The following is a 25,835-nucleotide window of genomic DNA, read 5'->3' on the forward strand; positions in this document are numbered from 1 at the left end:
CTTAGCTTGTTTGTTAGTAGTAGTACTGATTGGATATTTGGGAATATGGTGTCTGGATCTCTCAGTCTTGTATGAGATGCACCAGTTAGTGGTCATTTAGAGTCTGCATTTGATTGTTTGCACTACTGTGTAAATGTGTGTAAATACTTTAGTAGAATACTACTAATGCTAGTAACAGCAATAGTAACTCTTTTTTTTGTTTACTCATTTGAATTTTAAGACTGGTATAAAGTCACTCGCCACACTTTTATATCATTTGTGGTGGTACCAAAATAAGCATGAAAATCATCTCCAAACAAGACATGGAAAAACTGTAAGACAATATAACAGTGGATCTTGCCAGAAGATATTAGAAACAATGCAGGAACAAGCATACAAGTCTTTAAGGAGAAAATAGTCAAATACCTCCACCAGGTGCCAGATCAAGCAGGCTGTGATGGTTATGTAGGCCAGCAGGCTGCTAGTAGCAACAACAGCCTCATTGACCAGGGAAGCACCAGATGAGCCTGGCTCTGAGAGTAGGAAAAACTCAAAACCCATTAAAAATAAAGATAAAGGCAATGAGCTGTTACATATGCTCAAGTTGCTTTAAAATTCAACCTATTTAAAGCACACCAACACCACTATAATGCAGCCCACAACAGTCTACTAGCACCTCGGTCCCTAATTCTGCAAAGTAAGTAGTGTGTAGAAACTCTGAGGAAACCATCCCATCTGTGATGAAAGTGGGCCATTGGCAGTAACAGCCTAGTGAATCAGGTGAGCATCAGACAAGCCTGGCTCAGGGCTCGGCTGTGAAAGGAAGGAAAACTCTTTGAAAGCCCTCAAAGGTATGTTAAAGGTCCCACCTAGGAATCAAACCTGGGTCTCTTATGGCTATGAACCAAGCATTCTGCCATTCAGCTGCAGGACACTTTTTGCCACCTAATATGTATATGTAGTTGCTTGGAGACCTTGCTGACTCTGACCATTGCCTCAGGAGGTAGGTAAGCAAAATGTGGAGAGTGGCTATTCCATCATTTTTCAGTTTGAGACCTTGGCTCTCCATCCTCTAGCATTCTAGTTTAATCTTTTGAGAATTCATAGAGCTAGAAGAGCATTAGTCATTTAATAGAAGTTTTTGCATGCCTTCAAGTTTATCCGTTTTCATATTTGATTGTCACTTTTTCATCACAGCATATCATCATTGAAAGAGTGAGTGAGTCAGAATAACAAGTCTCAAAATTTTGTGTATATAATGTATTTAAAACTCAAGTGATTTCTTAGGTGTGTGTAGCTCTTTAATGCACCTTTTTTCATATTCTATTTTCAATATTCATGTGTAAGGTTTTTATCCTTTGTCCCAGTGTATACCCTGTTTCTTATCGTTTTCTTTACCCTTCATTCCCATAACCTGCCTAATAATTATTACACTTTGTTCAGGACATTGTGTAGCTTTCTTCTTTTGTCTCTGGTTTTTATTCTCAGTTTTGCCTGGACTTTGAACTGGAGTATAATATATCTTTAAGTTTTTATCTGTATTAAGTATGATGTTTGTGACCTTAGATTCAGACTAAGTTTAGGTTTGTAGCCAGTAATGTATTGTAATGTACTACTTATTAGTGTAGTGGTGTGTGCTGATTATTTCCTTTAATGTTGCAGGTGTTGCAGATGGTGTAGGTGGATGGCGGGCATGGGGGATAGATCCTGGAGAGTTCTCTCATTCCTTGATGCGTGTAAGTGAACGAGTAGTGCGAAGTGGACAGTTCACCCCATCTGAGCCTGCTGCTATTATTGCCCGGGCATACTACGAACTACTTGAGAATAAAACGCACATCCTTGGTCAGTAGTACCTGTTGGCATGATATAGCTTGTAATTAACAGTATTAACTCCAAAATATCCTTTTTTTCATATTGTTAAAGAATAAAGATCACAATTCTGGGACTTCATAATGGTGTGGGATAAACCAAAACATCCTCCAGTATAGAGTTTTAATTTATGAACCACTTGTGAAATACAGGTACAGTATTCTATTTTTGTTCAAGTTTTTAATTTTAAAATACAGCCTCTCCTCACTTAACGACGGAGTTCCATTCCTAAGACCACCTTGGTAAATGAATTCGTCACTAAGTGAGGAGCTTACTATAATGGTAGTGGGTTTGTATCAACCATCTTTGATATTATTTTAATGTCATCTTTGCATCATTTATAACACTTCTGGTATATTTTTCAGTGTTTATACAGTTGTGTACTGTATATTATATTAAACAGAATAGAGGAAATCAGCTCTAATATAGATTATTTAGGTATGCATACTGGTCAGAGAGCTTGTCGTAAGTCCAAGTTGTCGATAAATGAGTATGTTGCTAAGTGAGGAGAGGCTGTAGTGTACATTACTTGTATTTTAAACTCAGTTGCTTGAAAAAAAATTTTTTTTAGTAAAATAAAACAACTATAATAAATTGAAAGGCATATTTCAGGAAGCAGCACAGCATGTGTAGTGGTACTGCAGGGAGATGCAGGGCAGCTGTATTCAGCCAATATTGGGGATTCTGGGTTTCTAGTAGTGCGCAATGGATCAGTGGTACACCGATCACAAGAGCAGCAGCACTACTTCAACACGCCCTTCCAACTCTCTCTCCCTCCTCCTGGCACTAATGCTCAGGTCCTCAGTGACAGGTGAGGAATTTTGCCATCCAAACTTTGGGTGGCACAATAAATAACTTATGAACAGGAGAGTTCTAGTGCTGGAATGTAAAGGGAACAAATGTTATGTTGAAGATACGTACTGTATTGTACAAGTACCATCCGACTTACAACTGAGCTTGGTCCTGACTGACCGGTCGTCAGTCAAAATGGACGCAAGTCGAACCTTATGCTTTTAGTACTGTATTTTATACTGTAAGGTTTAGGAGAAACACTGTGTACAACACAAACAGTTGTATATTTGCATACAAAACATTCGTATGCATGAACAGAAAAGTATGAAATAACTTCAGCTAAGCTGTAAACAGTACAGTTGTAGGTACGAGTATGTTGAGCAGGTCGTAAACTAGATTTCTTATATACTGTAACAAAACATAACTTTTTTGCTAGGGAAACTTGTGTTTGACAGTTCACCTGAAATCTTGTGGATAGACACAAAATTTCAGATGCTAATCTTGTAAGAGAAGTGAATATACGTACAGTGGACCCCCGCATAACACTATTAATCCGTTCCTGAGAGCTCAATGTTATGTGAAATTATCGTTATGCGAATTAATTTTCCCCAGAAGAAATAATGGAAATCAAATTAATCCGTGCAAGACACCCAAAAGTATGAAAAAAAAAAAATTTTACCACATGAGATATTAATTTTAATACACACAAACTTAAGAAAACATGCACAGTTACATGACACTAACCTTTATTGAAGATGTGGTGATGATTGATGGGATGGAAGGAGGGGAGACTGGATGGTTTTAGTGTTTAGAAGGGGAATCCCCTTCCATTAGGACTTGAGGTGTTAAGTCCTTTTTCGGGGTTGCTTCCCTTCTTCTTTTAATGCCACTAGGGCCAGCTTCAGAGTCACTGGACTTCTGTCGCACAACATATCTGTCCATAGTGACCTGTACCTCTCGTTCCTTTATGACTTCCCTAAAGTGTTTCACGACAGTGTCAGTGTAATAGTCACCAGCACGGCTTGCAATAGCTGTCTGAGGGTGATTTTCATCCATGAAGGTTTGCACTTCAAGCCACTTTGCACAGATTTCCTTAATCTTTGAAGTAGGCAACTTCTTCAATTTCTCTCTCCGAACTGGCAGCCTCACCATGCCTTATCACACTATGTATGCCACTACGCCTCTTAAATCTCTCAAACCAACCTTTGCTGGCCTTAAATTCACTCGCATCACCACTAGTTGCAGGCATTTTTCTAATTAAATCCTCGTGCAACTTCCTAGCCTTTTCACTTATGATCGCTTGAGAGATGCTATCGCCTGCTATCTGTTTTTCGTTTATCCACACCAATAACAGTCTCTCAACATCTTCTATCACTTGCGATCTCTGTTTCGAAAGCACAGTTAAACCTTTGGCAAGAACAGCTTCCTTGATTGCCGTTCTCTTGGACACAATAGAAGCGATGGTTGATTGGGGTTTACTATACAACCTGGCCAGCTCGGAGACACGCACTCCACTTTCATACTTAGCAATGATCTCTTTCTTCATCTCCATAGTAATTCTCACCCTTATTCCTGTAGGGTTGGCACTAGAAGCTTTCTTGGGGCCCATGGTCACTTATTTTTCAGGTGAAATCACTATAAAAAGGCTGTAATAATACAAAATGTTCCGATTGTATGCTTGAATGTTACCGCGGAGGCTGGCTTGTAAACAATGCCACTGGCAGAACAAGTGAGGCTGGCTCAGGCCGCATGGACGTGTCTCGGATGAATCGCGTTGAGCGAATTTTTTAACACTATGCGAGGCAAAATTTTAGCGATAAAATGTATCGCTATGCGGATTTAACACTATGCGATGCCAACGTTATGCGGGGGACCACTGTATATTTATATTGTTTTATATTAGCTGATAAGAAGCATAGGAGCAAGTAGAACATTTGGGTGAAATGAGAGAAATGGTGGTGTAGTTTCTATCAGAACACAGCCAGTATTTAACCCTTAAACTCTCAAAACGTAGATCTGCGTTCATACGCGTAGTGCTCGGATTTTTTTTTTTTTACATGCTCTCATGTAAAAAAAGGAACAGATCTACTTTCAGAGTGCTGTGCACGTACATGATTGTAGATCTATGTTTGGACAGTTTAAGGGTTAAGAAACACTACAGCGCTGTATGACCCTTGTGGGCTTAGTTAATGATTGTAATAATAATAATGAAAGTGAATATGCTGAGTATTAACAAATGTTTTTATTTCCAGACCAGAAAGTGCTGATACTTTAGAGTTCCTAGTAAAAGAAGGGGACATGCTAATGGTGGCTACAGATGGTGTATTTGATAATCTTCCAGATTCTATGATTATCAAGGAAATGGTTAAAGTCCAGGGTTCTACAGACTTACTATTACTGCAGCAAGCAGCCAATTCTATTGCGCAGCAAGCACGAAAATTAGCATTTGATGAGGATTATATGTCACCATTTGCTCGTAGTGCACGAGAGAATGGAATTAATGCTATAGGTACGTATGTATCTATCTATATATATGTGTGTGTGTATATATATACGTATATATATACATGTATGCAAAACAACCACTGTGAAAGAATAGAGAAATTCCAAGCGCTTTCGTGACTACTCACATTATCAAGGATAATGTGAGTAGTCACGAAAGCACTTGGAATTTCTCTATTCTTTCACAGTGGTTGTTTTGCATATTCTAAAATCACCTGTTTACTGTGATCTCATTGCATATACATGTGTATATATATAATATTATTGTAGTATGCTGAAGTCATTACAAAGCTTTCAGAATTTTTATTAGTTTGAAGTTCATCTCTGCATTATACAATAGTATAATGAGAGAAATCTACATTCTAGAATATAAAAAAAATTAAATGTTTTATATAGCATTCATCTGATATTTTATTGAGTCTAGTGACAGGCATTAAGATGTTTGTTATACTTCACACTCGCCTTACTAATGTGAATGTAATATGGCATACAAGCTCTCATGTTTTTCATTTTTATAGGTGGAAAACCAGATGACATAACAGTGGTTTTGGCCACCATAACAGTGTAAACCCAGCAGGGCCCCAGGAACCCAAAAGTAGTTATTAGTGCAACATCCAGGCAAGTGGTTTAACTTCACCAACTTTGTCAATCACATTGTTATCATATGCTAGGTTTTTACACCACATATTTGTTTATTTTGTATGGAATGAAATAATTGTAATTTTTTTATTGAGAACTTGAAATATATTTAAAGCTCTAGAAACTTATGCTCTTTGCTGGTTGTAAAATATGGTATTAGAGCCTACTAAAGTAATGCAGCCTTTGAAAAAACATTTCAAATACAGTATTTTTTGTTTTGGTTTGGTTTTTGATGTCTAGTTTTCAGTACTCGTGGTAAATGGTTGTTAATAAGCATCTAAAGGTAGTAAATAATTATTGTTGTTATTGAAACATGAATACAATATTTAAGATTGACTGGGACTGTTAAAACTTTTTCACTGTCACTGAGTATACTTGAAACAATTACTGTAGATGTTGCTTTGTACAGGAATTGTTATATTAAGGCTGCAACAGGAATTGGAACCAAACTGATTTATACAAATAAAACTCTAATTTCTGTTGTACTCTTAACCTTTTATTGAAAAAAAAAACAATTAAGGTACTGTACTGGAAACAAACACACATGCAGTTTAATGTGATCCTTTTTTGACAACGTTCTGCCCACACAGTGGGCTTTTTCAAGTCACAATCAGATCTGTTTGTGACTTGAAAAAGCCCACTGTGTGGGCGAAACGTTGTCAATAAAGGATCACATTAAACTGCATGCGTGTTTATGCTTTCATTGTGTCGGTATTTTCAAGGTACTGTACTAATGGTATGCTTAGCCAATTGCCAGTCTTTCTGCTCAACAGACATGAATGGAGTCACTCTTAATCTGTGGAAATTTTTTAGCCAAAGTGTGCCAGTTTAATCAGTAATATTGGATATAAATCAAAACAGTTTGGCCAGAAAATAGTGCATGCTGAGCATATGTATTTATTGCGAGTGTAATAGTCGAGTTGAACATGTCTACCAAGTGTTACCGTTTTTGTTTTGGATAATAGCTGTCCGCACATTCCATGCCCTTGTTTCGTAGCACTTTTACTTCCGATATTTACAGTATTCTAGGGTATGGAGTAGTACATTATTTAGATTGCAAGTCCAAAACCACTTATAAGGCACTACAGAATAATTTATTGATTAGCCAAAACTAGCTGCAAATTAAATTTTTCATAACTCATTGCATTTTCCATATCTTAGCTTGCAGAAGTTTCATTCCCAGGATTTATGGTAATGGAAAGTGTAAATAGTTTTATGTTGTTGAAGATTTCCTGGTTATATAATCTTCTGAACTGTGATATGAGAATAAAATGAACACTAATTAACAGTGATCAACAGTATCAGTAGTCATATTTGGTCAAAGTGGTTCATACAAATATGAGAGGCTCATAATCATGAGATTCATATTTTTTATGCTTTTTGTCTTTCTACCCCAAGTGCCTCCCATCCAGGACTCAAACCTCTGGTACGACAAAGTAGTCATGCTTCACAGTGGCTAGTTCTTTGCCAGGGCATGTAAGGTTGGTTGTAACTCTGGTACTAATTGGATTTCCTAGATTAATAATGCCTATATAAATTTTTAAGGCTTGCCCAAAAGATTTATTGAATACTATGGGATCATTATTACATACCCTAGAATTAATTATGTTGCAGCATATCAATTACAAATAATTTCAGAGAGAAGTTAAGCTTATAATTAAAATTTGAAACTGATAAATGTGAGCTGCCACATTTTCTCAGTGTTGTTCAGATTTGAAAATTGGTAATGACATGTACAACATGAGCTAAGTTACATAGCCAGTATCCATACAAGGGTGGTAAACATCTAATGATGTTCTTTTCAAGATTGTTATTTACTAATACTTTAAGTATTGTTATGTAGGATTTAAATGTTTAAATATCAAATCTTATTTTCTTTTATTTAAAATCTAGTCACACACAATGGTGAGTTTACCTATTCACCCATGTATGTTGGGGCAATATTATATTAATGGTTGTTTAAACATAATTCCTTGCACCCTTGTTTACTGTACAGTGTGATCTAGCATACATATTTATAATTATGGGAAACTCCCCAAAACTTACCCATTACTTGAACTTGGAAATTTAGTTAAAATTTCATTTAAGAAAAGCACAATATCTACGACAGATTTCTGGGGCCCCAAGACCCTAGCTTCTGCAGTAGTAGTGAGGAATTGCTCACCTAGGAACGTAGTATTTGTAAATTTGATAGTATATTGTTATGGCAGGTGGATAAGTTTATTACAGCCTGAGTAGTGTGATCGATTCTTGGTATTTGTACTTTTCAGTTATGTTTGGTAAATGTTGGGAACAGCTGCAATGAAACTGATGTTATTTTAAAGTCTTGGGGGGGTAATACCTCAGCTTTTTTACTTTAATTTTTATTCTTGAACCTCTTTCATTGCATTTGATTTATCATTATTTACTTTTTTTATATATATTCATTATATCTGCAATTTGTAGATCTTTAATGAATTACAGTACATTTGATTTGAAGTGATATAATTTAATACTATTGGATTAAAAATTTTGAAATTGCTATCAGATACCAAGAGCTACATGCATTTACAATTTGATAATTTTTCTGAACTGCTACTGAGCTTTGACATAATCTTCAACTTTGAGTTCAGTAATGTATGTAAGCATGTTGATTACACTGCAGTGATCAATCGTTAATGCTATATGATATTAAAAAACTCGTATTTTAAAATTAAATTAAATTGAACATGGTTCTCATTTCTCTTGTCATGGTAAGTGCTATAATGTACATTTATATTTTTTGTTTGAGACAGCACAGGTGATTATAAGCATACCATTTTGAAAATACCTGTCCAGTTATTAAATCATTATATACAGTAAGAAAGTTTTAAGTTTATACTTGAATGTGTAAATAAGTTATTAAAAATGAAATACTGGATAAAAAAAAAAAGCCTAATGATCATGAGTATATGAACGATGTAATTTGTTGGCACATTGTATCGGTGTCAAACGTTTGTAAAAGTTAATTGAAAAAAAGGTGGAGAAATTGTGATGTTGTTTAAGACAATGCAATATACTGTATTATGTATCATATTTGTATTATATTAATACATAGTGAATAAAAAATTCATTATTCTTACCCAAGTATTTGATGAATGTACATTCTACATTGTGCAAGGCATGTATGTATGCACTATACCTGTTAGGAACTAAATTGTGCATATTAGGAATACATATTTTGAAATATGAAAGTACCCATTTGTATTACATTAATTTTCAAACCCTAAACCCAAAGGGGCCATACAGTACCTGGAAAATATAAGGTAAGGAAGGGTGAGTTAGGTCCAGTTACCTATTTGAGCTTGCCAGGAGAGCTGTAGCTCTTGGTCCAACCTCTTCACTGACTGATGTCCTATCCATTTTGAAACCCTAATATGATAATCTGCTTCCATTGTTACTTTAATGTTAAACAGCCCCTGTTATGTGTATATAATTGGGAAGTACAGTGCCTGCACTTTAAAGGGGACACACACTTCCCTTTTATATTCATGGGGGGGGGGGGTGCAAAACCCATAGGGGTTATGCAGTGCCTAGTAAGAATGGGAGGTGGTATTGAAGTTTGAGCCAAGAGTCAGGTCCAGTCACTTGGATCAAGAGCCACATTGTGGCTACCCTCACTAGCTGTGCTTTCCTAAAAGATGCATCTCCTGTAGATCAATGGTAAAGGTAGGTAGCTTAGGCAGTAATTTTTATAGGGAAAATAATTGGATTACTGAAGGATCTGTATGAGTATAGTTCTGTAAATGATATGAAAGTTTTAATGTGGAAATCTTGACTAATAAAGGAAAGCCATAAAATCTAAAAGTAGGTAATAATATAATAAAGAAACTCTTATGTTTATTATAATTTTGTCTGTTTAACAGACACTTGAGAAACTCAAAAAATGGAGCGAGACTTCACTGACACACTGTATCTACACCTTTTAAGTCTTTCTTCATTATCCGAGTTTCCCTACAATACAAGCCTTCCACTCGGGAAGGAAAAAGGAACAGAGTTGTAGCCAGAGATGGTTACACACCCCCAGTGACTGGATTAAGAGTTGTGAACATATTTAATAAAGTAACTGCAACTCATCTTTCATACTCCTCACAGTCTTGCACCCACAACAAATTTACAGTAGATACACAAAATAATGACTTCATAATTAAACCTGAAGATTCGTATGACTGGGTGGAAACAGGCAAAGAAAAAAAAGGCATGTATAAAAATAATTGGGCAAATATAAAAGGAACACTTGTTTTACCAGAGCATTCTTACCATATTATAACCTAGAGACTGGTGAGGGGCTCTTGAGTCAAGGAATTAAAATTGTTCTCTACTTCCTTAAATTAAATCCCAATTATCTCCCATTTCCCAGGCACTGTAAGAGTCCAATGGGTTTAGCACTTTCCTGTAAATAAAACAAAATATATACACCTGGGAGGGTGCTAACTCCATTGGGGTCATAGTGAATGGGGGATGGGAAGCACAGGTTCAATCCAAGAAAATGGATAAGTTCACTTCCTTGGATTGAGAGCCTCTAACTGGCATAAAGGCATCTTTCTAGGGGCCTTAGTGATATTAAAAAATACACAGCATTTTCTGTGCATTTTGGAGAGTTAGTATCTTATTTAGCTTTCTGTGCAAGGTAAACTACTGTAGTGTAGCCTATGGTAATAAAATGCTTACTAAACAGGCCTGTAGTTTCTCGATAAGACCATGACTATGGAATGACTTATCGCTGAAATAAGACAGGATATATCTGGTAGTTACACAAAGCCACAATATACCAAACTGTTGTTATTGAAAAAAAGTTAAACAATTCAAAATTTACATAGCCAAGAAATCTACCTATATATTTTTTTAACTGTACAATACAGTATACACTAGTACCAACAGTCGAGTCCTCTCTCTTAATCTATTATACAGACCTATATTAATGATTTAAACATGCTATGTTCCCCACAGGCCAAATGACTAGACTGCCAAGAGCACCTAGGTGGTGATAAGCAAGCACATTATTCACACCAGTAATGAAGCCATTATAAAGCAACAAAATAATAGACATCTGCATAGTGTTGAACCTGCAAAGAAAGGACATTTGCTTCTGTAAGTAAGCTCTCAACTGGGAATATCGAGAGATGCCTAAACATAAATATCATCTCTGATAATGAATGGCATACAATTTAAGTAGCTGAGAAATATACTGTACTAGACTCACGAAATCGTAATGACACGATTGCAAACAAACCATACCCCGGCCGGGATTGAACCTGTGGTCAGAGAGTCGGGCTGGAGTTTTGAGACTCTGACCGCCGGTTCAATCCCTGCCGGGGTATGGTTTGATACTGTACTAGGTTTCCATTGTCTAGCTTGGATAGAATTAGTGCTACATGAAGTCTTTATCAGCTCCCTAAGTAAAATGAGCTAGTTTGCAGCAGGTTCAGCTTTTCAGATGTAAAACAAAAAGGTCTTAAAACACATACTGGAATAAGGAAGCCATATAGGTATAAAGTAGGCTGTGGGATGATAGGGGTAATCTCATGAAAATTATCAAGTTCATTTTAGCAATAGAAAACTTGGTACCATATTGTGGAGCAGTTGGCAGCACATTCTAGTGTTGAGTGGTGGCTACAAACTTGACATTCCAGACCTGTACAAATGATGGCAAAATCTACATATAAGAATTACCAGTTACTTAAGGGAAGAACCATTACATATTTTGAATAACTTAGTACTGCACAAGGACACAGCCTTGCAGTATGCCGTTGAATTGCACAAAGTTTGGTGAAAGGCTATTAATGTACTTCATAATCTGGAGTGCTTCTTTGAGAAAAAAAAAAAAAGTAATCTGCCTTGTAGGTTTATGAAATGAACCTTTACTTTAACAATTTTTTTTTTTTTTTACAAGAATCAGGTCAGAGCTGTTCCCTGATCACTAGACAACATTAATATTGTTCTTCTGCAACCATATCTTCACCTGTTTTACATAAAGTGTGGTGCCATGACTTTTAGAATATAGGGAAATATTCTTTAAGAGCATCTGTACGTATAGAACATATCCTACACATGTTGTGACTCGTTGTTTGTGGAGTCTGTACCTGGTCAACCATTTAACCCTCAGTTATGATGATAATAATGTACCTAGTCAAAAAGAATATTGCAATAGGATGAAGTGCACTGAGAGATATAAGCATTGTAGCATGTGACTATGTCTTCAGGCCTGGTTGCTGTAAGTTATTATTATTATAATAAAAAAGAAGCGCTAAACCACAAGGGCTATACAACGCTACAGGGCAGGAAGGAAGCGAGGGTATCAGGTGGCAAAAGGGAGATGGATGAGTAGTAGGTTACGGAGACCAGTGGGGCAGCGGATAGTGAAAGGGTAAAGGGCAGCAAGAGATTGAGGTAGAAAGGGCTGAGGAGAGTGCAAAAGGTATCATCATTGTCAAGAAGTCAATGAGAGAGTCAGGATTAAAGGAGGGTCCATCAGCAAGAAGGGAAGGTAAAAGAGTAGTAGAGTGGAGACGACGACGGAGGTAAATTCTGCATGCTCGTTGATAGAGAGGGCAGTCTAACAGAATGTGGCTAATCGATACTGGAACTTGACACTTCTCACAGAGGAACAGGGTGCCTCTCCACGAGATACCCAAGAGTAAGACGAGTGTGGCCAATGCGAAGGCGGGAGAGAGTAGTCTCCCAACCTCGGCACTGATGACAAGAAGACGGCCAGTAACCTATGCTCAGTTTAATAGAATGAAGTTTGTTACTGAGTAGAGTTGACCAACGTTGTTGCCAACGGGTGTGAAGGTGGGTAGCTATTACAGCAAAATAGTCCGGAAATGAAACTCCTCTATATGAAATTGGTAGGTCATGTACTGCTGACCACGCAGCAGTGTCTGCCTGTTCATTGCCCTGTACGTCAACATGACCAGGGACCCAACAAAAAACAATATCTTTATCTTTAGCCAAAGTTGGATACGGAGAACTAGGGGGTGAGGTGTATCAAATTTCCGTATAGCCTGTAGAGCACTAAGGAAGTCTGAGACAACCACAAATGACACAGGCATAGATGCAATACAAATAAGTGCTGCAAGAATGGCATACAATTCAGCAGTAAAAATGCTAGCTGAAGATAGTAAATGCCCTCGCACGACACTCTCCGGAAACACTGCTGCGAATCCGACTCCGCCAGAAGACTTAGAGCCATCTGTGTACGCTGCGATGGCATGAGAATGAGAGTGGAAGTGGTCAAGAAAAAGAGAGCGGGAAGCCACCGTATACAGTTGGGCTTTCGAGCAAGGGAGTGAGAAAGAACAGACCCGAACAGCTGGAACTTCCCAGGGGAATAGTGAAAAGTGAGATGCTACATGAACATATAAAGGTGGTAACTGAAGGGAAGACAAGAGCAAATGTAGGTGAAGAGAGAAGGGACGGAGCAAACGGGCTATAAATGGAAGGATTGCGGAGATCGTGAGAGCGTACATAGTAGCGAAGGCAATGGGCATCACGGCAATCAGACAAGGATGGAACATTAGCTTCTGCATAGAGGCTCTCAATAGGGGAAGAGCGAAAAGCACCAAGGCATAAACCTAATCCTTGGTGATGGATGGGGTTAAGGCTAGATAGAGTAGCAGGAGAGGCCGCTGAATAGATCTGGTCACCATAATCAAGTTTCGATAAAATGAGGGCTGAATGTAGGCGAAGGAGAGTTCGACAATCAGCTCCCCATGAAAGATGAGCAAGGGTTTTAAGAAGGTTCAGCCGGCTGTGACAAGTTGCCTTTAGAGAGGTAATGTGAGGTTTCCAGGATAATGCTGTAGGTTAGTACAAAGATTTTTACACAAGTTCCCAAAAAATAAGGGGTCATTGTAATGTTGATCAGTATGAGATGTCAAGTTAGTTCAGTGGGATGGTCTACCACTCACGTTTGGACTGGAGAAAGTGGTTGGGGGGGGAAGGGTAATGCGGTTCTTATGAAACCCTAACAAAGAGATGCCCAATTTGATAGGGGCCTGGGTTAGGAGTGAACTTGTATGCTACTATCACCCCTTTCCCCCAGACTGAGCACGGAGGTATGGTGGAACCTCGGTTTTCGTGATAAATTGGTTCAAAAAAGTCTGACAAAAACCTAACTATATGAAAACGGAAGCAATATTTCCCATAAGAAATAATGAAATCCAATTAATCCGTTCCAGACACCCAAAAATATTAATAAAAAATACATTTACTAGAGCATACAAAAACAGAGTTCCACTGTAGTGGCATTTATGGTGGACATGTCAACAAGTTCATTGAGCTGTCCATATAAAGCAATGTGCATGCACTCAAGCCTGTTTAGTTATTAAAGGGTATGTTACAGTAGTGGTCCCATGAAACTGTGGGGGGGGGTCTGCACAAACACAGGGATGTAATAGTTCTGCAGAAGCATTAGTAGGTTCAAGAAAAGCATCGCATGTATAACCAAATTCACCCACTCAAATTACCAAGATCAGCAAGGAGGGAATGGAAATTATTGCTATCATATATAGCATTGTATGACTGGTGGGTTTAATGCTTGGTTTTTTATTATAATAATAATGCTATCATGTAGATCATTTATTACAGAACTACCAAGGAAGAGCAGATAGACCTACACACAAGAAGGTATGGGTCTGCCATTCTACATGTGTAGAAACAATGGTGATGAAGACATGAAATATATTTTTTTATTAACACACCAGTCTTTCCACCAAGGCAGGGTGACCCAAAAAGAAGAAACACTTTCGTCATTCACTCCATCACTGTCTTACCAGAGGTGTGCCTACAATACAGTTCAAAAACTGCAACATCTACACCTCCTTCAAAGTGCAGGCACTGTACTTGTTTTCCTCCAGGACTCAAGTCCAGCTTGCTGGTTTCCCCAAATCCCTTCATAAATGTTACTTTGCTCACACTCCAACAGCACATCGTCATAAAAACCAATTGTCTCCACTCTCTCCTATCTAACATGCTCATGCATGCTTCTACAAGTCCAAGCCCCCCTCACACAAAAAGTCCTTTACCCCCTCTCTCCATCCTTTCCTAGGCCATCCCGTACCCCGCCTTCCTTCCACTACAGCTTTATATGCTCTCCAAGTCGTTCTATTTCATTACATCCTCTAATAATAAGAAATCTTTCAACAAAATGGCCATATCCCACTGAGGCAGGGTGGCCCAAAAAGAAAAACTCAAGTTTCGCTCTTTAAATTTAGTAATACAGAAACTCCTCACTTAACGAAAGAGTTCTGTTCCTAAGACCATGTTGTTAAACTAATTCATTACTAAGCAAGGAGCATACTATACTGGTAGTGTGTGTCAACCATCTTTGATATTATTTTAATGTCACCTTTGCACCATTTACAACATTTCTGGTATATTTTTAAATGTTTATACGGTAATGTACTGTATATTGAAATAAACAGAAGAGGAAACCACCTCTAATATACATTATTTAGGTATGAATACTGGTCAGAGAGCCAGTCGTAAGTCCGAGGCATCGGTAAAAGAGTACGTCACTAAGTGAGGAGAGGCTGTATATACAGGAGAAGGGGTTACTAGCCCCTTACTCCTGGAATTTTAGTCGCCTCTTATGACATGCATGGCTTATGGAAGAAGAATTCTGTTCCACTTCCCCATGGAGAAGGAATATTATTAAAATTAAGTGCTAAACCCACTAGGGTCACATGGCAAAATAAAGGATTGAGAAAAGAGTATCCTGTCTTCTGCAAGCCACAATGTAACCCTCCCCACAGTAAATTAAAATTGCCTGATAAATGGCATGGCATAGGTAAGAATGAAATCAGAGTGCATAAAGTCAAGGAGTGTAAAAAAGGGGAAGGATCCAAAGAAATGTGCCATTTGTACAGACCTAGATTACAGCATAGTAAATGAAAATTTAGGAAATGCAAGACATCATTGCCCACAAGAAGTGTGCTTTCTTTGCAAGAGCTGTCAGAAAGCAAATGCATACAGAAAAACAGCATTTAGAGTGCTCCCTAATACCCCCCATAGCCTTGGATATTCCACCGTAAAACTAACAATAACAGTACACCCTTGATTTAATGAACTAATACGGAAAATGAGTGAGCAGACTGTAGTTGATAGAGATGAGGCTGCTTTGCCAGTCATATTATTATTATAATCAAAAAGAAGCGCTAAGCCACAAGGGCTATACAGCGTGCCATTGTCATAGTAACTAACAATTCTGTAATCAATAAACTTGTCCATTGTCATGAAATTAACTGACCCAGTAGTTTTTGTCCTGCATTTCCAGTCTTAAGTTGAGGGTTTACCATACTTCCTAATAATACAGCAGTAGATGTGAGCTGGGAGTGATAATGAACTAGAGAGGTCAGTAAATAGGAATGGTAATGACACAAGATTTGCGAGAGGTAGGGTTTTGTTGTGAGAAGTAGTGTGTTAGTGACAAATGTGGGAGGTGGTATAACATTAGTAATATGTGGGATGGGTTATCGTGGCTGGGATGCTGATGTTAGGTAGTATTGTAATCAGTTATGTGGTGTTTTTGTTCATATAGGCTCAGAATAATCAACTTGAGTACTAACCTTGAAAGGAACTTACAGATTTAGATTCAGAAAAAGTCCTGTTGTTACCCCCTCCTCCTCTAGAGGCAGGAAAGTGGTAGTGTAATGTGTGTAGAATGGGCAAGGAAAGTGGGATAGAGGTGACTGTCATAGTGAAAGTTGTTAGAGGCCAGTTGGCTCCAGTAATGGAAGAGCCTGTAAATTTAGGGCCAACTTCTTGTGTTTGAAGAGAATTTCTCCCCCGCTTATCTAATATTAAAAATTGTAATACTGGCCCACGCAGAGGAAATACCTTAAAACTGCAATTTACACAAGACTTCTCAATTATCTTCTAGAGGAAGTACTAAACTCGTGGGTTATACAGTACTGCTGAAAATTCTCACTGTGAAGGTTTGCTACACAGAATAAAATTTGCAAATGTGTTTTTATCAGCAGGATCTCTATTATCACAGCCAGCAATTTCAAATTAGTTTTGAAAGGAATAAGCTTTGTTTTAACAACAATATCTGGAAATACTTAGAGCCTACCTTTTCCTATTTTCTATGGTTGGAAAATTAACTTCTAAACCTAGAACTTACTCTATGAATTAACAGAGCATATTGTATGCATTTTGTGAACAGGCAGACAAATATACACATCCATGCATGCATATGCACACAGTATGAAATATTTCAAATAAATTGATCTAGGTACAAAAAAATTCAATGTAACTCTTGCCTAATTTTCCTAACTGGATTAAGAACGGTTCTTGTTTGAGTTAATCTTTAATATAAATCTAAATCAATTATACCAATGAAGGATTGAAGAAGATAATGCCAAGAATGTCAATGCAACTATTGTTTGCATAAGTACTGTACAGGTACAACTGCTCAAGCAATCTTTCATTAATTGGCAATTCCTCTTAAGAAAAGGTTACCGTAAAATTATAGTATCAGAGACATCCTGCCTAACTTGCATCCTGCAAATGACCTTAGGCCATTAGATGTTTAACATTACTCTTGGGCCACTGTAAATAAACACTAAACCTTTCAACTTGGTACACTATATTAAGAAGCACAGTATATATCTAAATGATGCCCAAGAAATTTTTAATATTTTACTCTAACATCTCTGGTACTGATAGCATTCAGTAGAAATAAATTGTGATACGTACTTCAAGATGGCGATAATAGGAATAGTGTACACAACATCCCGTTATCTGACTAGTAAAAGAATTCTAATTTTCTAATCTATAAATTCCAATACCTTATGAGAAAATAAACATGTATAATGAATGTATTATATTCAGCAAAATATTTCAGTATAGTAGCAATCCTCAGCACAGACATCTATGATATTTGATCAAAACACGAACAGGGATCCCATACTTTAAAAATAGCTGTCAACATATTTTTTCCAAAGATTATCATATACTTTTTTAATATTTACAAAAGTTTTATGTTAAACTGATCCGACTTTAAGCTTCAACAACCAATGTTAATAATTATTTATTCCATCTGTAAAAGACTGAATAAATACTTGACTACTACTTTAATGTTTAGATCTGAATTAAAGCACATTAATATTTTTATAATTTTCACCACATAATACTCATTAGTGTGCTTCAATAAGAGTGGGAATGGATATATTTATAATTATTTTGTAATGGCCAATAAGCCTCTGAAACCGAGATACATGTTACCAAGGATGTAGAGGTTAAAATCACTTCAGCATTTACACATAAATAGATAATATATCTTGTGATCTTTCAAATCAATATTTTACAAAGCTATACTAAAGACATTTTAATAATATAAACAGTTTGGCTTTCCATTATAGGGTGTATAATCACCAACTTAACCCCTTTCCAAGTAACACAATGCAGTGGCACCGTGGACAGCAGTGAATTGGTCAGGTACCTGCATCAACTTCTGGAATTTCTTCCTCTTCAAGAACAATAGAAGCCTTTGATTTGGACTTCTTCTTTTTCTTTATTTTCCTCTCTTCAGTCTTCTCCACACTGCCTGCCTCCTCCTCTGCCTGTGTTTTTCGGTTCTTCCCACTAGAATCACTGCATGTGCTAATAGTTTCACTGCTACTGCTCCCAAAATGTTGAGTTGAATACCATTCCCAGTTATCTGACCGAAGTTTCACTTTAATCTTTGTCTTGGACAAAGTTTTCTTTCTTTCACTTGTGCTTTTATCATAACTGGTATGCATAAAATCATTCCCAACACATTCTCTTGTTACAAGAGAACTATCACCATTTAAGAAGTTATCAGGGTAAGGGGTATCTTCAGTACAATTAAGCTCATGACTAGTAAGATTGTTATCACTAAAGTGAACACTAGTATGACCATAATAATATTCACCATGCTGTTCATTTTGGCAATTATATGATGTGCCATTAGTCTTTGGATAATAATCATGACCATAAATTCCTACAGAACTTTGAGACAAACCATTGTGCAAGTTTTCATTCACAGTATTCTTAAATTTTTTAACTTTTTTTATTTTTTTTACCTTTTCTCCGCCATTCTTTAACTTTTCTGGTGCACTACACACTGAGGACTTTGGAAGTTTCATCCCTTTCTTATGCAAACTATCACAGCTTGGTAAAGCAGTATTCACAAACTGCCTGTCTAGGCTTAATTCTGTTATATAAGACCTTGCAGTACAGCTGTTATAATCTTCCCCAGAATAAAAAACTGCTTGATCTTGTTCATTTACAAAAGGCTCGTATGAAAATCCTGGTAAATCTGGCAAGTCTGGAGAAGACAAGCAGCTAGGAGGCATAGCATCTATTCCTATAGCTTTGTCACCACAAAACAGAACTCCAGCACTTGATATATCGAGTTTTTCAAGACGGCGGGATCTCCTAGAGCTAGATGATTTTTCAACAATACTGGCATTAGATTTGGATCTTTTTAAAGTGCCATTACTAGATTTCTTCTTCCTCTTACGGTCACTGACAGAATCAACCATGATCGGAATGGCAGGTTCAATTATCAGTAAATCTTGGTATGTTCCTGAAAAAATTTAGATCATGAAATAACAAGCATTAATATAACCAATCCCTACTGTGTGTTCACTTATGAAAGTGAATATTATATATCAGCATGAAACAGTAAGACATCAGTTCTATAGCAACTGTGTGATTCAGTTTAATTAACATTACTGTTATGGTGTGCTTTACCAACATAATTAGTATATCAATGCACATAACAGTACAGTTGTTCACTATATTTATTTGGGAGAGGTGTGAGCTAAAGAGATAATGAATCTGGTATGAAATGAGAGTTATCAGTTACTTTTTTTGTTGACTGTGCTTTTGGAAGATCCTGAAGAGAATTTGCAAAGGTTAATGTGGTAATTTAGGAAAGTGTGTAAAAGAAAACAAAGAAAAAGAGTAAGGTGATGAAAATAAGAGAAAATCTAAGCAATGAAGGGTTGGACTGCAGAGTGGAAGATTAAGTAAATATAATAAATATTTGAGAGTTGATAGGTTTATGAAAGATAAACAAAAGGTAGGTAAAGTTCTGAGGTATCTATGATGAGAAAATTTTATAATAGTATGGGATTATGTTTGCCAAAACTTGCACTTAGGAGAGGAACATTAAGATGACTTTTCAGTCTGTCCTGGAAAATTGTCCAATCACACTTGGACAAGAGAAAAAGCAGAGAAGGCCAAAAGAGGGGAAGGGGAATATTTAAAGAAAAAGGAGGAGGTAGTAGCAGGAAGCAGTAGTAGTAGGTGGTGGTGGTAGTAGTAGTAGTAGAAGGTATTAGTAGTAGGCAGTGGTAGCAGTAGTTGCAGGTGGTATTAGTAGGTGGTAGTAGTAGGAAGCAACTGTAATGGTAGCTGGAGGTAGGGGGGAAATTAAAGAAAAAGGTGGTGGTGATAGTGGTAGTAGTGTGAGGTAGAAACAGTAGTACAAGGTAGTAGTAGTAGGTGGTGGTAGCTGCAGGTAGTAGAGAACTGCAATAACAGTAATAGGTGGCAGCAGAGGGTAGTAATAGGAGATAGTAGTAGTACTAGGTGGTAGCAGTATTGCTAGAAGGTTGGTGATAGTAGTAGAACAAGAGAACAAAGCAGCACTGTTCTTCAAGAAATTCACAAATGCTCAAACACCAGGTCATAAATTCAACAATGATGAAATATTAAACTTTACATTCAATACATGAATAACCCACACGTAGAAGAGAGGAGCTTACGACGATGTTTTGGTCTGACTTGGACCATTTACAAAGTCACACTACACACTAATATAAAGGAGAGAAGGAGGGAGTATATATAGGCCGGAAGACAGGAATGGGACAAGAGAGGTAGTGGTGGAGGTGGTGGTAGTGGTGGTGGTGGTAGTAGTATAGTAGTAGTAGTAAAAGTAGTAGTAAAAGTAGTAGTAGTAGTAGTAGTAAGACAAATACTAAGAAAGAGGAGCACTGCAAGGGAGCTAGGGGGCCCTTCTGTGGGACCCTACTACTACTATCTCCACCACTACCTGTCTTGTCCCATCCCTGTCTGCTGGCTTATATATGCTCCCTCCTTCTCTCCTTTATGTTAGTGTGTAGTGTGACTTTGTAAATGGTCCAAGTCAGACCAAAACATCATCGTAAGCTCCTCTCTTCTACGTGCGGGTTATTTGTGTATTGTTCCAGTCATGGTATTGTAACTTTTTATGTTGTTTACATTCAAGAGTGACAATATGATCAGGATCATAAGTTCTAGAAGAGATATGTGCTTTCAACAGAGACTTAAGAGCATGAACAGATTCTTAACTCTTAACCGAATGATTTCTTCCCAACAGCATAAGGTATAATCAGTCTAAAAGGGGTCCACAGCAATTTGTAAAAACATTCCCATGTTCCATGTAACAGTCATATCAGCAAGATACTTGGGTTCATTAAACTAACAGCTTTAACTGTAAATAAACAGTTTAAATTCAACTCTTGTCTTGACAGGAAGCCAATGCATCTCCCAGACAGGAATGAAAATACCAGTCTAGCTGCACAATTCAGGACAGACTAGTCATTCTAACAAGTAGTTAGGCAAATCAAGAAACAATTGCAAAAATCAATTTGAGAGGCAACAAACTCATGGATAAGGACCAAGATGCTCAAAGATATTATCTGATTGGATAGAGATTATGAATATGAAAATTTCAAGATTTTAATTTATGACTGATAGGTCCAACAAACATCAATGAATGCAAAATGAAGAATGTCCCGAAGTAAGAGTAGTACCAATATTTTCATGTGGGTGTATGGCATGATGCAATGAGGAAGTTGGAACCCGATGAAATAACATGTTTGAGATCAGTGAATGATGTGAATATTATGCAGGAAACAAGGAACTTTTTAACTTGACTTATTCAGCAATGATCATTTTGCTAAATAAGCCCAGATTATTATTCCAGTACAGAATATTTATGGAGAAGCTCTCTAAACCAGTAGGACTCAAACAGTGCCTCAACAATAGAAAGTAAATCAGAGTTGTTCCAAGGAAGGGGAGGAAAATTCTAATTCCTGGACTGAAAGCCATTCCCCCATCATCAGCCTCAAGGAACCTCCCTTGAATGATAAACAAGTGAGAGTAAATTTATTTTTGCAATAATTGTAAAAATCAGCTGGAACATCTCAAAACTAATATTTCAATTACATTTAGAAAAAATTAAGTTTAAGGCAAGATGATATAAGATATATAGTATTCTATGAAGTAAATTTAGGAAGTATTAGGTAAGTTGCAAAGTTAGTGTTGGTGAAAAGTGTAATTTTATTACTATACACATTCTTTGGTAGTAATTATCCTCTTCAACTGGTATTAAAAGATAAATACTAACCAGATATATTTAGAGCTTCTTCACTGGGTCGACGTTGGCGCTGGCGAGACGCTCTCTCTCTAGTGATGCTGTCTACAGATCGTCTTCGCATACAACTTCTGCCTTGATAATTAGAACTACGACAGTCAGAATCTTGACGAACTCTCGAGTCTGAGGGATCCCGGCTTGGAATCTGAAAATTAAGAGAATAATTACATCTTTTGGGGGGGGATTCTGAATACAATATAATACAAATCAGGTATGACTCATTATGCCCTTTAAGAAACAATGGGAATTAACAAACTTTTTTTTTTAAATTTTTTCAGTCTGTCATGCAGATCTAATTTCTGATGCTTGGGGCCCTTCGTGTAGATCTACAACTTGTGCTCAGCTCACTCAGACAAGCCAAGTGGTAAATTTTGGCCTAGACATGAGAATGGATCTGTGCAGTGAGAGTGAACAGTATAAAAAAAAAAAATACTGCCCCATGCAGTGCATGATGGGAAAAGCAAAACTCTGACCTTATGTTTAGTTTAAAATAGTATCTTTGATGTGTTTTCTAGGATGGTTTTATTGGTATCAATTAATAAAATGGAAGATCTACTACTGAAATACAGGATTTTAGTACATTCCAGGAGTGGAAGTAGCTTGAAATTCACCTCAAAGTAGCTGAAACATTTTATTAATGCAGATTTTCTTGAGGATGGATAAGGCCCCTGTCTACAACCTCCCCCCCCCCAGTCTGTTTCATGGATTTTTACTAGGTCTGAATCAATTACTGGGACACAGTAAACCAAGACCAATCATTCCTGTTTATATTTTATTATCCAAGAAATAGGGCAAATCGTCTATTGTGTGAATGAGTTTAAAATGGAAAGAAAGTGTAAAATAAGATAGGCCTGGGATGTGATTAATAAAGAGAGCAAACGTTTCAGTGCCTGAATATCTACAGTGTTTAGTTTTGGACTTTATTTTTAACTGAATTTTTTTAATTTTGTAAAATTGGCCAAATTACCAAATTTTGTGCACTTTGTAAAATAGTTTAGATGGGTGAGTGGGCAGTTGCTTGTGCTCAATTGATAGAGCAGCAGGCATACCAGTGAAAGAGCGAAGAATTTGGTCGAACTGACCAATGGAACTGACTTAAAAGAGGTTGCAAAGTGGCAAAAATCACCAATGTGTAAATTATACCCAGACTGCTAGCTCTGTATTGTCATTACCTTCAGAAAAAGATTCTCTACCATTTCAGATTTTATTTTAAAGGTGTACCTTGAACACTTTAAATTTTGGGCCTTTGGACAGTGAAAGGATTAATGGCCTTGTCATATGTAATGTTGGACAACATGAGAAATATGAATTTAAAAAAAAAAAAAAGCATTACATTTTTCTTGACATTTCCAATTTTTTCTCAAGACCTGTTTCCATGATAAAATGTTTGAACTTCTAGAAAGGGAACTAGAGAGTAAGTGAAAGTGAATCTTTTTTCTTCTTTGGATCACCCTCATTAGGGAAAAATGATACCTAACAAAAAATACACATTATGTTCACATTTATACAATGCACAATATAATATGCTGAGCTGAAGTTTAATACCTGTGCTCGCCTCTCCTCTCTTAGAGTGTTAATCATCATATTGTGATTGTTTCTTCTGTTGCACAAGGTGAACACTACACATAGGACCACCACCTCCACCACCATCAACAATACATGTTGCTCAACCACCGTATGGGCCAAGTTTTCACGTTCCTTAACCAGCTTTTTTAAGATGCTGCTAACACTTGCCAACTCATCTTCCAATGTTTCTATGTCCTTCTGGTGCTGCTGGTCACGCTGATAAGCTTGCCAAGATGTAGCATTAAGTGCTGCAATAGTTAAGTTGAACTGCTTTTGCATCTCCTCCATCTGACGCTTGTATCTCCGGCTTAGTTCTTCCAAGTACTGACTACTTATTGACATATTATACTCCAAAGCCTGAAATAATTTGTTTAAATACTTTTATTAATACAGTATGCACTAATTCTGCAGAACTATAAATATAAAATCAATTATGAAGCACAGTATAGGAAAGCAGTTAATTATAGAATGAACATATGACAGTGGTAGTGAAGATCATCGCTAGTATCCTTTTCAACCTGAATGGCTAGGGAATTCACTCGACAAATAAGGATAGGAAATACTGGAATAGCGATACCTGAACTTTCATATTACTGTACATTTCTTACCCAGTAGCATGTTTTGATATTATTATTATCATGGGGAGTGCTATACCTGTTGGGATTATACAGTGCCTGTGGGGAGGAAGGGGAAGGAAGGCATTCAGGATTAATTCAGGAAATTGGAACACAGATCCAATTTCCTAGATCAAAATTTCCTCACCAGCATCAAGGAACCTCCTTTGAGGGGAGCATTATTAGAAAGTAGCTTAGTGCCGCTACACTAACAAAATACCCATATCAATATATCAGCCACAAACTGTAAGTACTAGTACAGTATTTCATGAAAGACCACAAAAATATTACTACCTAACAAACTGTTCATTAGGTTGGTAGACAGCAACCATCCAGCGAGTTACTACCATCCTGCCACATTAGTGTGAAACGGAAGCCTATATTTGCTTAATGTGATGGTAGGATTGCAGGTGTCTTTCTGTCTCATAAACATATAAGATTTCAGGTACGTCTTGCTACTTCCACTTCCACTTAAGCCACAATACACATGCATGTACAAGCATATACTTATATACACACTCCTCTGGCTTTTCTTGTATTTTTTTAGTAGTTTTTGTTCTTGTTTATTTCCACTTATCTCAATGGGGAAGTGGAACAGAATTCTTGCCCCCATATGCTATGCATGTCATAAGAGGTGACTAAAATGCCAGAAACAAGGGACTAGTAACCCCTTCTCCTGTGTAAGTTACAAAATTTAACCCTTAAATGGTCCAAATGTATATATACGTTCTCCCGCCTAGCGCCCCAAACGTATATATATGTTTCCTTTGTCATTCATTCAACATTGGCACGATATGCCTGAGTCGCCTAGACATGAGAGAATGGGTGTGTGCACTCAGTGTGCACCATATGAAAATAATTGGGATGCCTGGGAACCAAATAGTAGTAGTTTGAACACAGAAAAGAACAAGGAGTAAAAACAAAAAGGACATGAGACTAAACAGAGTGAAGAAGTTATTCTTCTCTCTCTTTTTTCAACACACCTGCCATATCCCACTGAGGCGGGGTGGCCCAAAAGGAAAAAGGGAAATTTCTCCTTTTACATTTAGTAATATATACAGGAGAAGGGGTTACAAGCCCCTAGCTCCTGGCATTTTAGTCGCCTCTGACGACACGCATGGCTTACGGAGGAAGAATTCTGTTCCATTTTCCCATGGAGAAGAAGTTATTGTTCTATTGTATTTACAAAGCATTAGAACTTTATCATTATTCAGTGCTTTAATTTTTTTTTTTTTTAACAAGTTGGCCGTCTCCCACCAAGGCAGGGTGACCCAAAAAGAAAGAAAATCCCCAAAAAGAAAATACAGTGGACCCCCGCATAACGGACGCCTTGCATAGCGGACAATCCGCATAGAGGACGCTTTGACCGCTAAAATTTTGCCCCGCATAGCGCCCAAAAACCCGCTCAGCGGCCTTCGTCCGAGACGCGTCCAATGTGCGGCCTGAGCCACGCTCACATGTTC

At 37.3% G+C, this 25,835-nt stretch overlaps 2 protein-coding genes across 4 annotated transcripts in view; one reads left to right on the forward strand and one right to left on the reverse strand.

Annotated features, from left to right (window-relative positions):
- Positions 1–8,881, forward strand: part of LOC128686222 (protein phosphatase PTC7 homolog) — a 317,819-nt gene extending 308,938 nt beyond the window's left edge. For both annotated transcript variants that reach the window (XM_070083231.1, XM_070083232.1), the window contains 4 exons: positions 1,642–1,821; positions 2,461–2,659; positions 4,893–5,149; positions 5,661–8,881. In XM_070083231.1, the coding sequence (XP_069939332.1) occupies positions 1,642–1,821; positions 2,461–2,659; positions 4,893–5,149; positions 5,661–5,710 (686 nt within the window). In that variant the 3' untranslated portion in view covers positions 5,711–8,881. The remainder of the gene's footprint in view (positions 1–1,641; positions 1,822–2,460; positions 2,660–4,892; positions 5,150–5,660) is intronic.
- A 745-nt stretch (positions 8,882–9,626) lies between these two features.
- Positions 9,627–25,835, reverse strand: part of LOC128686223 (SUN domain-containing ossification factor) — a 172,460-nt gene continuing 156,251 nt past the window's right edge. For both annotated transcript variants that reach the window (XM_070083229.1, XM_070083230.1), the window contains 3 exons: positions 23,738–24,115; positions 22,166–22,337; positions 9,627–19,354 (listed from right to left, as the gene is read on the reverse strand). In XM_070083229.1, the coding sequence (XP_069939330.1) occupies positions 18,237–19,354; positions 22,166–22,337; positions 23,738–24,115 (1,668 nt within the window). In that variant the 3' untranslated portion in view covers positions 9,627–18,236. The remainder of the gene's footprint in view (positions 19,355–22,165; positions 22,338–23,737; positions 24,116–25,835) is intronic.

Source organism: Cherax quadricarinatus, chromosome 9, assembly GCF_038502225.1.
Source record: "Cherax quadricarinatus isolate ZL_2023a chromosome 9, ASM3850222v1, whole genome shotgun sequence".
NCBI classification, from domain to species: domain Eukaryota; kingdom Metazoa; phylum Arthropoda; class Malacostraca; order Decapoda; family Parastacidae; genus Cherax; species Cherax quadricarinatus.